The sequence below is a fragment of the Pteropus alecto genome, unplaced genomic scaffold (genome assembly GCF_000325575.1).
Source record: "Pteropus alecto unplaced genomic scaffold, ASM32557v1 scaffold57, whole genome shotgun sequence".
Lineage (NCBI taxonomy): Eukaryota > Metazoa > Chordata > Mammalia > Chiroptera > Pteropodidae > Pteropus > Pteropus alecto.
The window spans coordinates 10,087,884-10,103,948 of record NW_006442508.1 but is presented as its reverse complement, the minus strand read 5'-3'; the positions used below and the strand labels follow the sequence as shown (position 1 = coordinate 10,103,948).

General features: G+C 32.9%; 1 protein-coding gene across 8 annotated transcripts in view; it reads left to right on the top strand.

The window, feature by feature from the left end:
* Window positions 1–16,065, top strand: part of CLOCK (clock circadian regulator) — a 105,177-nt gene that overhangs the window by 57,651 nt on the left and 31,461 nt on the right. For all 8 annotated transcript variants that reach the window (XM_015597565.2, XM_025040271.1, XM_006922512.3 and 5 more), the window contains 5 exons: window positions 296–387; window positions 5,557–5,646; window positions 10,670–10,790; window positions 14,594–14,707; window positions 14,844–14,962. In XM_015597565.2, the coding sequence (XP_015453051.1) occupies window positions 296–387; window positions 5,557–5,646; window positions 10,670–10,790; window positions 14,594–14,707; window positions 14,844–14,962 (536 nt within the window). The remainder of the gene's footprint in view (window positions 1–295; window positions 388–5,556; window positions 5,647–10,669; window positions 10,791–14,593; window positions 14,708–14,843; window positions 14,963–16,065) is intronic.

The window sequence follows — 16,065 nt, the reverse complement described above, 5'->3', positions numbered from 1 at the left end:
GGAATCTCAGGCCTTGCAGTAACACAGGCTGTCACAGCTCCCTAGAGAAAAACCAAAGAGATTAGTATTTCCAAGAGACCAAATACAAGAAGATAACTTGCCACATTAACTTAAATATTTCATGATTCCTAAACCTGGACCTCTTGATACCTACCTAGACCAAAATATGTTATTGCCTATGGTTCTCATCTTAGAGTGGAAAGAGAGAAGGCAACTTGTAGGATTTTTGTACTGCCCTAGGCACCCACCATGTAATTGGACTATGCCACTAATGTGTCAAATAATCTGTTTACAGAAATCACTGCACAGTCAGATGCTAGTGAAATTCGACAGGACTGGAAACCTACATTCCTTAGTAATGAAGAGTTTACACAATTAATGTTAGAGGTATGTCCAGATTTAATTTTTGGAAAGTTTTATTTTTCTCAAAAAATAATTCATAAGGGTAACATTTTAATATAATTTTAACAATATTTAATGTTGAAAAGTTTTAATTCAGTGTAAAGCAGTAAACTATATCTTCAGTTAAAATTAATCGATGTAAATATTGCAAGCAAATAGTACTATGTGGTAAATGAATGCCAAATTTTCTTATTTTTAGTATTATCTGAATTTTTGAGAGGTTTAATAAAAGTCAGAAAACTATAGCTACCAAGTTCTTTACCTGAGACCACACTACCAAAATTCAAATGACTAATATATATTATTCATCACATATTAAATACTATTATGAAGTGTATCCTCTTGGACAATAGGATTTTTTAAATACATGAAAACCTACCTAAAAACAACATAAAATGATAATAAATAGGTTGAAAATATAAAACAAATAAAATATACATTGAAAGGCAACTCTTAATTTAAGTAGAAACTTTTGAAAGGAAATCGTAAATGTTCTTCTGCGACAAACTTATTTTTGAAAACAGCATATTTGCTTATAATTGCAAAATTTCATACTTCATATAGTAATTATAAAATCCACAAAAATCGCTCATACCTATCAAACTTTTATACTTCTAATTGTTTCCTATGTAGGATAATATACATATCATCTGTTCACACAAAGTACAGAGTTCAGTATCAAGTTTCTTTGAAAACTTACAGTAAGTAGAAAACTTGGCAGTAACAGTTAAGGACAAGAAAAACAGATACATAGCCGAAAGTAGACATGGAGTAGAAGAAAGCAATTGGGGTGGGGCTGAAGATTTTGTTATATAATGTACACCTTTCATCCTTTTTGTTCGAGTCTATTTTTTAAGCATTTATCTGTGTTGTGTATGTATATGTAATGGACATGTCTCAAGTGTCTTTTATGTTGACTAAAGTCTGAAGTAACAGTATATGCAAATATATGAGTTTTTTCCATTTATACTTTGGATGGAACAGTTAATTGTTAGATTAATTCTTTATAGAGCAGATATGTTACCATATTAAATGTTACTATATACAAATGTGTTGGAATATAAATATGTTGTATATATTTAAACATATACTTAAAATCTGAAAAATAACTGAGCATGTTTCACATATTAACTCAGTAAATCCCAGTAATCTTATGAAGTAGACACTATTAGTATCCTGTTCTTATTTCCAGAGGAGGAAGTCAAGGAACAAAGGTATTATGAAATTTGACTAAAGTAATCCCAGTAACTTAGCTGGGATTCATTGCAGGTAGACTAGCCTCTGATCCATGGCCTCAGCCCCTGTGTCTGCTCCTACTGCTCATGAAACAACTTTTTAGTGAAAGCTAGTCATGGCACAGAACTTGTAGCTTAGTAACCAGCAATTAGCTCTTTAAATTAAGTGGACACTTAAGTTATAAACCAAATAATAGTTTCTGATTTTGTTGTTTTTTCTAAGAAGTAGTTTGACATTGTCTAAAATTATCTCTTCAGATATGTTTATGAAAGGTGCATGCACCACAGCTAATGTTTACAACAGAGAAAGGAAAGAAATAACAACTCATTTAATTTCTCTAATTTTATGATTATATTCTCAGTGAAATTGTTTAATAAGATTGTTAATCATTGACTACTTACCCTGCTTTATTGGTGTGAAAAATTTCTTATAAATTCATAAATTGGTATATCTACACTCATATATTAATAACCTTAATGAAGATAAATGACCTGTTCACTAATAAGCTGAACAGAAAAGCATTGTCTTCACATTTTTCTTCACAATGGACAGATCTTTATTAATTGCCAGACATATGTAGTACATATGTAGATAAGTATTTTAAAAAGTCAACGATTTTAGAGATTATAACATTATATATAATATTGAGCAGAGAAAACAAGTGTATTTAAAGTTTTTAAGTGTAAATTAGTTGTCATGATTATCCTCACAGCTTTTAGGATTACATTCCTGAAAGGTGTTATATTTATTTATTTTTAGTATGTCAAGTGTATTTGTTATTTTCATTACTTACAACAAGTAAAGATTGAAGGATGTATATTAATGTTTGTATATATTGCAATGTGGGTCCAGTTAACCTAGTTTGTTACTGTTGGCTAGTCATGTTGATCAGATTACAGATAGGAAGTCCAGATACCATTTTCAACAAAATTTCAGGTATAGCCTATATTTTGGAATGTTAGAGCTGCTAGTAGGAAGAGATTAGATCATTCACCACAGCCTCTTTATTTTATAACTTGTCCAAGGTTAGGTAGCTAATTAATGGAAGAACTGAGACTGAGGTCTTAAAATTTACTTCTAACTTATTATGTGTTAGCTATCGCTCTCCATTCCTCCATTGCCATATCTCCCTCCCTCTGTTGTCTCTCTTGTCTGAGGAATATTCCTTGCTACCCTTGAGGAGATAGAATAGTCAAGGAAATCAGGGCAATTTTGCCTGACCAGATCTTTGTGCAAAGTCATCTTTATGTGAAGTCATTTCTTAGTATATAGTTTTTTCCCTTGGCAGCTGGCAATTCTCTCCAGTAATCTGGAAGGGAAGTGCTAGTACCATGTCAGCCTCATCTTAGATATAGATCCACAAGGAGATTCTGTCCCCTTCCATTCCAGTCTTCCCCAGATTAAACAAACTCACTAACAATAAAGATTTACATTGTGGGTCAAGTAAATCAAATAGAAAGACAGGGAGTTTTAACTAATGATCCCTCTCCTTATATCGTACAATGTGGAAAAGAGATAAGGGTCACAGTTTTCAGTTTTGAGGTGAGGATATCCTTCCCTGTCTTGCTCCCTGTTCTGCATCTCTCTGGGCTTCCTCCTCAAGGCCCTCTTCAAGGCCCCTTTAGTTTTTGGTGTACTCACCTACCTGTTTGTTATATTGCATCCCTCCCCTCAAAAAAAGTCGGGCCTTGGGTCCTTATTTGTCTTGACACTTGGCAAGATGCTGGTGGAAAGTTTTCTCTTTAATCTTTGCCTGCTTTGAAAGAGGAAGGGGCAGGCTCTGCTTCTAGGAGTGGGATTATCATTAAGAGTTGTGATTTCAGTTCATTCTCTTCACAGAAGAAAGTTGTACTACAACTCCTAGCAAATATCCTAAGAGCAAATACAGATCATCATAGTAAATATTAATTTGCTTTCAAAGATAACACAATCTAGCTTCACATGAGAAAAGCTAGTTCTTAACATCATTTTGACCTTATTCTTTGTGAAATAACACTGGCATTATTGTACTAAAGTATTTTTGTAAAAATAATTTCATGAATTTACTTAAATTAGAACGTTTTCATCCCCTCCTTCTACATTACCCAAGAATGAGTTTGTCTCAGCCATTCTCTAAGATAGGCATCCGCTCAAAATAAGTTCTTTCTCATATCCAAATCTCTCTCCAATATACTTCAACAATTACTTAGAATTAGAGGGAGGTCGCTCTAACTCCCAGGTTCATAAATTACGTAGAAGTATTTTCTATCTGCTGTTTGCTACATATGTTAGGTGCTGCAGATACGGTGTTGAAGAAGATACATATGATTCTTACTAGAGATTGCTATCCCTTGAGCGAGCCCTATAATTAAATAAGAAATCTGAATTTAATGTGATAACTGTTTTGATAGGGGAAAAGGAACTCCTCTTGGTATATCGTTTCTGATGTATATCTTCATCATCTTTTCCACTGGATCTTCCTTTCTCTCAGCCTGCAAGTATACTTGTTACTTTTTTTTTTAAATGCCTCCATTGATACTTAGTCCCCTTAAAACTTCCATTTCTCCTTTCTTTAGTTCTAAAGTTCTTGAAAGAGTGGTTTATAATATTCTGATCATCTACTCATCTATAATCTCATTACAGTCTGACTCACTTTCCTTATTGACATAACTCTTTTGAAAGTCACCAGATTCATTTCTCATTTTTTCATTCCTTATCCTGTTTGATCTCATTTTACTCTGAACCATCCCTCTTCCTTCTCAGGCCTTTTCATTCTCTCCTATTGAATTCTTCTGGCTCCTCTGTCATTCTCTCTAGTATTTTTCTTTCTCTTTATCTCCACATGTAGATAATTTTCCAAGGATTTTTATGGTGTGCACATCTTCTGCAAACTCATTTCTTCAGGTGTCATTTCTTTGCCTAAGATTCTCTAGATGGGGTAAAGGCGGTTAAATTTAGGGTGAGGGTAAAGTGGGTAAAGAGGATCAAATATATGGTAGCTGAAGGAAACTGGACTTCGGGTGGTAAACACACAATAGAATATACAGATGTCAAATAATAATGTATACCTGAAAATTATATAATGTATTAACTAATGTTACCCCAATAAACTTAATTAAAAATTTTTAAAAATACATTAAAAAAAAGAAAAGAACTTTGTAATATATAAAGTACAAGATTGCTTTATTATTAAGTATTGTATCCCCTGTACTGGCTTCTCTCCTAAACTCTTAGCTTTGCATTTCTTACTGCTTCCCTAAGTCCTTTCTTCTCTGTTCTTACTGCTCCTAATTTCATTCAGATTCTCATTAACTTCCCTGACTGTTCCAGAAGCTGCTGAGATTTTTCTAACTTAATTCTCTTTTTTCTCTAAATCTGTTTTACATACTGTTTCCATACTACTTTGGAACAAAGTTCTACTGTCTTAACCTGGTATTCAAGGCCTTTCATGATCTGACCTCAGCTTACGTATTCAGCTTTATTTTCCTTTCACTTTTTTCCCCATGTATCTCTCTACGCTTCAGTCATACGCCTCTCTGCTAATATATCCAAAAGGTGATAATGTGTTCTTTTGTGTGCCGAAGACATTTTACTGATGGCATGTATGCTTTGGAAATATTAGCATCTTCACATAAGGCCATATTCATATGATAAAGATAAAGGTAAAATATGTATGATAAAAGTAGAACATTAAGTCTGTCTTTTAGAAACAAGCTGTTTAATAGATGGCCATAGAGTGATTCTTTTTCCCCGGGAGCATTTAAAAATGCACAAAGGTCTATATGCTACCGTATTGTAGAGGAGAAAAGCTAGCAATTCAACAGTGCTCTGGAAATATCCACATTAATTCCTTTGTCATTTAGTAAGTTAGATTTTTATTTCTGTCATGTGAAAATACCTTTTTCTTTTCATTTAACTGACCATTATGTTTAATTTCAGGCTCTTGATGGTTTTTTTTTAGCAATCATGACAGATGGAAATATAATATATGTGTCTGAGAGTGTAACTTCATTACTTGAACATTTACCAGTAAGTATAAAAATCTTGTGCCTTCTTTCTTAATGTCTGTTTTAAATGTTCCGAAGCACTAGGAAGTTTACCTCCAGAGCAGTGTCGTACAGTGAGTAGAGTGGGGAGGAAAGCTCTAAATAGGTCTATGTTTTCTCAGGTCAATCATGACTCCCTAATCTGTAGTAACTAAATATTCAGTGACCGCTTTATCTAACCTCTGTTCTTACTGCTCCCTTTTTTCTAATGCTGACTTTTTAGTGTTTCCTTTTTAATCAGCCTGGTGAAGATGTTGCTGAATCACTGAGAATATCTGGAAAATCATTAAATTTCTATGGAGATGCTTGTTGCAGCTAGAACAACTCACAGTTTTCTCAAAAGAATGACTTATAAGGACACACGAAAAAAAAAGGATACAGAACTTTTGTGCTCTCTGGCTTGAATTGATAACGTGATAATGGCCATATTCAATTTGTTATCAATATGACAGAAAGGATACAGAATTAGAATTATATGTTATAATTTTGATTAGGATGATGAATACCTTAATTATGTGTGTTGTTTTACTCTACGTAATTTATTGAACATCTCCTGTGTGCCAGACACTATGCTAGGAGCTCTGCTTCAATTAACAATTTTTATGAATTCGGAGTTTTTATTTAATATATAATGTTCTTATCTAAGATGTGGTTTATGGTATAAATACTCTAAAGGACTTAAAAATAACACTTAAAATGCCTGTCTCTTGAAAATTTATAATACAAAGTAACTTGTTTTATAAAGGTCTCTTTCAAGAGAATTGAAAAGCAATATTTTCCTCCCTTTGATTACTCTGCCACTTCATACTTTGTATAGAGAATGGACTCTGCATTTAAAAGGCCAAATTCTAAAAGGGTAATTTCTTACTGAAAGCCAGGTGGTAAATAATTTGGTAATTTCTTTGGCTCACAGAGAAAATGACTTGGCTTTACTGCTTTTCTAGGGACTTCCTTTAACAGTAAGCTCAAATAGTAGGTGATTAGCCCAACATATAAAAATTGTTTGAGAGTAAACAAAGAGATTATAGCAACATTTAAGTAAACTAATGTGGGCAGAGAAAAGGACAGACTATTAACTGAATTTTCTGGGCAACTCTTTAAGGAATATATTTACATATTGAAAAAAGCTAGGAAAAGAAACCCATTATAGGATTAACATACGATTAAGATAAGATTAAATAATTTAAGTAAAAGTGTAGTTATAAGGTTTTAAACAATATACAGTTGTATTGGTTTTTTTTTTTCAGTTGTGTATTTATAGAAACTAATTTTTTAATTAAAAAAATTTTTTTTAAAATTTAGTTGTAATCAAAGCATCATTTGCAGTATGGTCACACTTTTTAAAAGCCTGCTGCTTGGGCACTTTATTTGAATGCCATTCAGAATTAGATGCCCTTCCTCTCTATTCTGTTACCTTATATATACTGCCATCATGACAGTACATAAAGTGAATTGTAATTTTTTTGTTTATTTGGATAATTATAGTAGGTCTAAGCTTCTTAAGTGCAGAGACTTTGTATTCACATGGACTAGCTAGTGTCTCAGAGACATTCAGTAATTACTTGTTGAATGTACGAAAATGAGTAGGCTATTTGATGTGGCTGTTTTAAAAATTCCCTCCTAATGGCACATTGGTATTAGATCGTTAGTGAGGAAGAGGTTAATTGCTTTTTGAAACAGACAACATGTGACAGATCTAGTTGGGACCCAAGTGTTTGATCATTAATATTCCCCCTTCAATGAAAACCCTCTTCACCTTCCCATTCCTTCCTGTATTTCTTTTAACTTTCCATTTTAAAACTGTTTTTATTTCATTTTATTTATTTATTGGGGTGACATGGTTAATAAAATTATAAAAGTATACAGAACTGTTTTTAGATTTACAGAAAAATCGAAAAGATATTACAGAGAATTCCCATATGCCGCATATCCAGTTTCTTTTGTTATTAACGTCTTCTGCATCTTTTTTCTGTTTGTGTCAGCTAAAGCAGTAGTAGACTGGCAGGTGAATTTTTTGGGCAGAGGAGATCGGTGCTTATCTAACAGACCCATTTCATTCCATACTGAGTTAATAGTATTCTTTATTAATACAATTTTTTTAGCTGCTTATCAGTTACTACAGACATTTTCCTTCACATCACTGACATTGCTGACATATTATTCGATGGTTTGAAAACAAACAGAAGCATTTTTAGAGAAAATGAAATATTGAGGATCCAAACACCTAAGGAAAAAATGTATAATTTTCTGTTTTGGTTTGTCAATAATTAAACTATAACAGATACTAAACAAAGAGTTTGAAATAATGATGTCCTTTTCTTTGTGTTTTAATATATATACCTATTTTGTCTAAAATAGAATTTTCGCTTTTGTTCAGAAGGGAAGGAATATTAGCAAATCCCTAAATTTGGCTTTATGTTTATATGTAATTCATTTCTGTTGAGAAATTAATACTTGCTTCTTAATCATTGGTCAGTATGACTTAAAATTTTTTAAATTTAAGATTTAAATCTAACTATAAAATTATAAAACTGATACTATAAATCCTGCAAAAAAACGTTTTCTTCATATTTATGAAATTAAGTTAAGCACATTTTAACCTATTAGGATCTAACAATCAGGCATAAATGCTTTATTTATTTTGAGATTGTAAAGTAACCATATGCTTTTTTTTCCTCCTGATCTGGCTCTCTGTGACAAAATTACTGGGTCATACCATCACAGTGCCAGAAGAAATTTTAGACATCCTTAGCTCAGCCCTTTTATGTTATCAGCAAGGAACATGAAACACAGAGGAATTGGACTTAATAGTGCAACATTTTTTGTGGAACTGCCAAGACACAAAGTTCGTCTCTTATTCTGCAAACTTAACATTTGTAAAATTTTACAACTTAAGATTGATATTCTTACACTTGCTTAAATGTATTCCTCAGAGAGAGTATATTAAATTTTTAACCAAGTAATAAAGGGAAGATAATTAACCACATTACAGCTTAAAGGAGTCCAAGACTAAAAGTGCCACCATTAAGATACTAGATGAGCCTTTTCTACTCTCCTTGATAGTTTGGAAATGTAAACACAAATGTGTTTTAAGAAAGTCAGTACAATCTTTGTCTGCTATAAATGCAGTTTGCAAAAATAAAATTTAGAATTTTTTGAATAGTTACATGGTTATGAAAGCTTATTTGATAGGGCCAGAATTTTTGTTTCTTATGCCTATACACAAGGAATACAGTTATTTAAAAACATGTTATAGTCAATGTATATTTGACATTTTTCTGTGGAAGAGATACTCTTGACGGCAGTTATCTGTCAATTGTCTACCTAAGGCAAAAGTAACTGGTAAAAATCATTTTCACAAATGGTCACATTGACCTAATGTAGAAAAAAACAGAAAGACTGTTGATTTATTTTATATAACTAAGTCAGGATTTACATTTCTTCTTCATGAAAATGATTGAGAGAGAGAAAAGGACCTAGGTAGCTGCTGTTTTGTTTTCTTTCCTTTGAATTGTGTTTGGAAACTAAGTGGATGGTATGGCAATATCAAGGATGATTATTTTCATTTAGAGATTTTAAATGTAGTGGTTAATGGAAAATTTGATACATTAGTTAATTAGTTGCCTGCTAACTGATATTTCAGATTATGAAGTGTCAGGAGAAGCAGAATGGCCATCTTATTTACTATTGGGTATTAAGACAGATATTAAAATAGAATTAACAGAAATATTTTTTATGAGAAATGAATGATATGAGTAATAGGTACTAAAAGAATTTTATTATTTTGACTGTGGATTATGGTGGTAAGAGAATACTTTTTTGAAGGAAATAATTTGAACTGGTCTTTCAAAGTTGGAGGATGCAGATATGTAGAGAAAGAGGAAGGATATTCTGCTTCATGAGGTGGACTTTGAGGGCTAGAGAAAAGAAGAAAGAATGTAAATGTATGGCCTGTATAGGGAGTATAGTAAAACACACTTTTCGCACCTCCCACCTCCCCAGTGGCTCTCTCTTTTGTTACTGTTTGATTTTTTGTTTTGGTTTTAGTTTTTAAGCCGTAGAGCTCTTTCTTCAAACAAAATCTTAACAGTGTTTGAAATATAAAAAAATAAAAATGGAACTGCTTTTTTGAATATGGGAGAAGGACCCATATTCTTCCCCTCCACGGTCTTTGAAGTACCACCTCAGTATCCTTAGGATTCCGCAGAGCAGTTTAAAAATTTAGAGTAACCAACTAGAATAGATTAGATTTGGTAGAAAATGTGAAGTCACTGAAGTTTTATTGTCAGTGATTCTTAAGGATAGGAACTATCTTACTCATCTTTGATTCCACCGCCACATTGTAAGCAACCCGTTGGTCAGATTACTGTTGATTAATGAATCATAATTAAAGCCATATTTGAGCAAGGATTATAATGTTTGACATATTACTTGCTCTTTTTTTTAGGAGGCGAGATTAACACAGGGCTTTCTGACAATGGGATACAGGATAGATGGCTGGAAAAGATGAAATAAAAAAGATAGGGCACATCGGACAATTGAAATAACACCAAAGTCAAGTTTCCTGTTCACTTAGCCTATGGCTAGTCCTTTGTTCCTCTGTGTTAGTGTATATATCACCATAATTTACCAGAGGTTTGGATATATGGTAGGGCAATGTTTTATAGCCAAAGATTTTCCTAATCAACTTTGAGTCCTGTTATAGTTTAAATGTTCACGTTTGGTGAAATTCGCCTTAGCAGATATTTTATCAGACTTTCAGGATCATATTGGATCTGGATCATGGATTTAAAGAGACTAGTGTCAGAGGCATGGAGGTCATGTTAACCGTTGTCCACCTTCTTACTCTTGTTTTTTGAGTTGTGCTCTGTAGCTTGACATTTGTCAGCTTTTACAATTATCAAAAGTTGGTCATATGCTCATCTGATGTTTTAAGAGTAATTATATACTTTTAAAATACATGTCTCTTGAATCACTAAAATTATTTTCTTGAATTTCTTTTTCAGTCCGATCTTGTGGATCAAAGTATCTTTAATTTTATCCCAGAGGGGGAACATTCAGAGGTTTATAAAATACTCTCCACCCATCTGCTGGAAAGAGACTCATTAACCCCCGAATATTTAAAGTGTAAGTAGCAGCTGTTAAGCAAAAAACTAAATGTACTTGGTTGTGTTATACATTACTTTTGTAAGTTTGTGACAGACATATGTAACTAAATTAACACATAGCATCATATGCTTTATTTGAACCTTTTTAGATTTAAATATAGATAATAGAATTATGACCTTATTAAAAGTCTGGACTCTATTCCAGAGTATATTGAAATCCCATCTCTTTAATTATACCATTTACATAAAAATGGAACTTTGCAACATTTTTATTAAATAAAATTTTGTATAATGAGAGAAAATTAAACATTCTCACTTTCACTCTAACAATTGGACACTGAAGCAGTGGGAAAAAATAACTTCTATATTTTTAAGAATTGTTATAAATAAAAGAAATTGTTTTTTTTATTAATTAAACTGAATTAAACAATCATTTATTGGATGTGTTGATTGTCCCAGGCACTTGTGCTATATTATAGAAGTGCCAAAAATAGTGAAAAATAGTTTCTGCCTTCAAGAAGATGAAATATTATGTTATAATCAGATATTTCTCCCAGATTCATTGGAAAAATTAATTTGACCAGAATACCTCATTTTCTCCACTGAATTATCTGTGTAAAATCTGAAATTACAAGACTATATCTGGCCATTAATTATTAGATATTTTCTTTAATAAATTAGTCATCTGAAAAGTTCTTTGTATTTTGAACCCTCAAATTCTCTAAAACGCTGACTATCCAAGAATTGAGATACATACACAAATGCACACACATATATAAATATATATGTATAAGTATGTGTGAATGTATCTCTTGATAAGAATGGATAACTCAAAATTGAATATCAGCTCTGAAAAATAAAAATTAAAAAAAAAAAAAAATGGATAGCCTGTCAGAAGGAGTTGAGAAGAGCTAGAGATCAGGAGAATCGATTTAAAGCCTATTTATAATGTTTAAAAATCAGATTCTTATGACATTTCCCATAGACCACTCTAGTCTTTCACCTAGGGAGAAAGATTTGGGCTGGATATAATGATGTAGAGATCAGTTACATGCCTATAAGTAGCATTTGAAGTCATGGATTGTATGACATTGCGTAAGGTGAATATATAGAACAGGGAAAGAAAAATTAGAAAGGTGGAACCCTGGGACATAGCAAAAGGTAGACAAAAGAGAGAAGGAATACTCTTTAGAGACCTTCTAAGGGCAGAATTGGCTGGAGAACTGAATGAAAGCTTCTGGCAGAAAGACTTTAGACTTCTGCTTTCAAAGGTGAGAATTACAGCAGTATTTTTTGATACAGAAAAGCCTTAATTAAATGATATGCTGACCTTCTAATAAACAGCTGATAGACAAAATGTTATTACCCCAGAAAAAACATGTGTCATGCCAAAGGAGTAAACATAATTTAAAACAGAGGGGAAATTGCTTAGGAAATTCAGGCTTCTGCATGTAAGTCATTTGAGCCATAATGAAGGTGAGGTGGTACAGGTAGTATGAGAAGGAAACAGGGCCTAATATTTCATCCTAAGGAGTTTGAGTTTTATTTTTTACATAGTAAGGAACCAGTGAAAGGGTGGTTTACTGACCTGAAAAAAAAAAATCTCTTAGATTGTCAATTTTGAAAAGGACCAGGCTAGAGATAGAAGTGAATACTATATAATTCTAGCAATAGACGTAAGTATGGAGAGGAAAACATGTAGGTGAGTGTTGAGTAGATAAACTCAATAGGACTTGGTGTTAGGCACAGGTGACCAAGTGGCTAGGGATCATTAGTGGAGAAGGTTTTAGAAAGAAGGTAGATTTTAAACCTGTTAACTTACATGATATAAAGTCATTCACAATAATAACAGAAAAGTGTATGAGTTCAGTGCTGTGAGTGAAGAAAGGCGTTCCTAGTCCTTGAATGTTGAAATGATAATGATGAAAGTAACATTAGTCTAAGAGTAGTAAGGAAAGTTGACTCCTAGTGTGGCGGTATGTAGAATACATCTTTGCAGTTAACCTAGATGCAAGGTAATTTGCATCTAAATTGGTGATACCGGATACTCAGTTGGAAAAAATGCCTTATGAGAGCGTCCTTGGTGGAATAAATAGCATGTGCTGGTGACTGATTAGTTTGGGGGCTTGTGATAAGAGACGAGACCCAGTTGATATGGTTTCTATCTTGGCCGTTAGGCACACATGGGACAAAGGGGAAGGACAGCGGGCTCGCTAAGAAAGAGGGATAAATTCACTTGGAAATATTTTGAGTTTGAGTTACTGATGGGACAATCAAGTTAGAAGTGTCCTGAAAACAAATAGTGATCTGAGACTTTTGTCTTACATAAAATGTTAGAGTTGGAGAGAGATTTAGGAGTAAGTTTAAGAAATACTGATAAATTTATAAAGACTAGAAGATCAGGATCAGAAGAACTTTTGTGAATGCCCATAGTTTGAAGACCGATTGGCAGAAGAGATAAAAATATTCAATAAGGTAGGAAGGTAAGTTTCATGCTATAGGAATGGAGAAGTATGAATTTTGAGAAGTATGAATTTCCTCATTATGAACAATGAGGAAAGCCCACTTAAGTTAACAATACTGTAGTACCTCCTTATCCTTAGTTTCAAAAAAATTAAATGGAAAATTTCAGAAATAATTCATAAGTTTTAAATTGCATGCCATTCTGAATAGTGTAATGAAATCTGGCCTGTCCTCCTCTTTCACACCTAGTATGTGAATCGTGTTTGTCCAGTGTATCTATCTGCTCTGTACATACAGTATGATAAGGTATTTTGAGAGAGAGAGAGAGACCACGTTCACATAACTTTTCTTACAGTATATTGTTATACAGGCATACTTTGGAGATATTGAGAGTTCGGTTCCAGACCACCGCAATAAAATGGTTGAGTATTACAGTAAAGCGAGTATCACAATAAAGTGAGTTTTAATCTTTTTGCTGGTGGTAAGGCTTACCTTCAGTTTGTAAAAAACTCAAGTCCGTGAAGCACAATAAGGCAAAGCATAATAAAATAAGGTATGCCATAATCGTTCTTTTATTAGTAGTTGTTAATCTCTTATTATGCCTAATTTGTAAATTATACCTTATAGGTATGTATGTATGTACTGGAAAAAAACACAGTATATATAGGGTTTGGTACTGTCTCCGGTTTCAGGCTTCCACGGGGGTTTTGGAACATTATCTCCTGTGGATAAGGGGGGACTACTGTGCAAACAAATGTTGGTGATGTTTAAAGGAACAATTTCTATAGAGGTATGAAGACGAAAGTCACAGTATACAAAGTTAAGGGAAATGAGTATATGGAAACTAGAGCATGTAATGAAAAGGAAGATATAGTCTATGGTATTAAAAAGAGTAACATGAAAAACGCTTTATTTGTTTGAAATGGGAAGACCTGAGCAAATGTAAAAGGAAATAAGGACATAAGGAAGAGGAGGTTTGGATGCTAAAGGAATAAATAAATGTTATGTCCCTGATCCTAGAGAAGATAGGAAAGGCTGTTTAGTGCAAATTAGAAGCATTAACTTTAGAATGGGAAGCAGAACCTTTCTTTGAAATTAGAGTGAAGAATGAGAAGGAAGGACAGATAAAAATGGGGAAACATGGAGTTGCTTGTATAAGAAGATCTGTTTTCTCTATTAAGGCCAAGATGAGATCAACTCCTAGAGGTATTCTGCTATTATGGACTAAATAAAGTGTCATTGAGGACTTCTGTGGGAGAAAATAATGATTGTAAACTTATAAGGCTTTTATAATCTTATTTCATGTGATATATTACTCATGATAAATCACGAATATATCATATTTTTTTCTCATTTCAGCAAAAAACCAGTTAGAATTCTGTTGTCATATGCTTCGAGGAACAATAGACCCAAAGGAGCCGTCTACCTATGAATATGTGAAATTTATAGGGAATTTCAAATCTTTAAACAATGGTGAGTTAAAATGCTTCTCTTACAATATGTTTTAACCTGGCATTCTTTTAAGCTGTTAAAGACATAGATGTTGAACATCAATAAAAACTAGATTTTACTGGAGTAACTGATAATACATGTTTCCTTGTTGTTTTAGTATCCACTTCAACACACAATGGTTTTGAAGGAACTATACAACGCACACACAGGCCTTCTTACGAAGACAGAGTTTGTTTTGTAGCTACTGTCAGGTTAGCTACACCTCAGTTCATTAAGGTATGTTTCTAATTTTTTTTTCCTAAGGGGGATTTATTATGAGAACGTTCTTTATGTAATTTTCTGGTTGTTTCCAGAATAACAGACTTCTTGCAGACATTAAAGGGAGTGATGGCCATGCGTCTTTAAATACATACTATCATGATTTAAAAAAATTTTTTAATTGGAGTTGACATTTAAAAAAAAATACAGCAATTTTAATATGTTTTAGTAAGTAACACATTTATACGATACAAAAATAAAAAGGTGCCAAAGGGCTTAGAGTAAAAATCTTCCTCCTTCCTCTGTCCAGTTTCTTCCCAAGGACAAATAGTATTTTTAGTTTCTTATGTATCCTCCAGAGATATTTTGTAATCATACCAGCAAAAGTATATATATTCTCCTCTTCGAATTTGAAACATTCAGAAAAGTTGAGAGAATAATATAATGAATGCCTAAATCTGCCTCTCAGATTCAGTAGTTATTAACATTTTGCCATATTTATCTGTATATGTGATGAATGCATGTGTATTTATTATGGTGACACTGGTTAACGAAATCCAGTGAGTTTCAGGTGTACAATTCAACAGTAAGGCATATGTATTGCATATGTGTTGACCAATGTTTGACCCCTTTTACCCCATCTACCTCTTCCCCCACCCCTGGTAACCACTAGGACATTTAATATTTTGTATTAGTTTCAGTTGTACACCATAGTGGTTAGACATTTATATAATTTATGAAGTTGTCCCTCCGTTAGTCTAGTACCAACCTGCCACTAGACATAGTTATTATAATATTATTATTATTATTATTAAGGCTATACTGTACATCTCCACGACTGTTTTGTAACTATCGATTTGTACTTTTTAATCTCTTCCTCTTTTTTACCCAACCCTCTAACTCCCTTCCCATCTGGTGACCATCAAAATGTTCTCTCTTTCTATGAGTTTGTTTCTGTTTTGTTCGTTCATTTATTTTGTTCTCTAGATTTCACATAAAAGTGAAATCATATAGTATTTGTCTTTCTCTGTCTGACTTACTCCATTCAGCACAATATCCTCTAGGTCCATCCATGTTGTTGCCAATGGCAAGAGTTCATTCTTTTTTTTTTACGGCTGAGC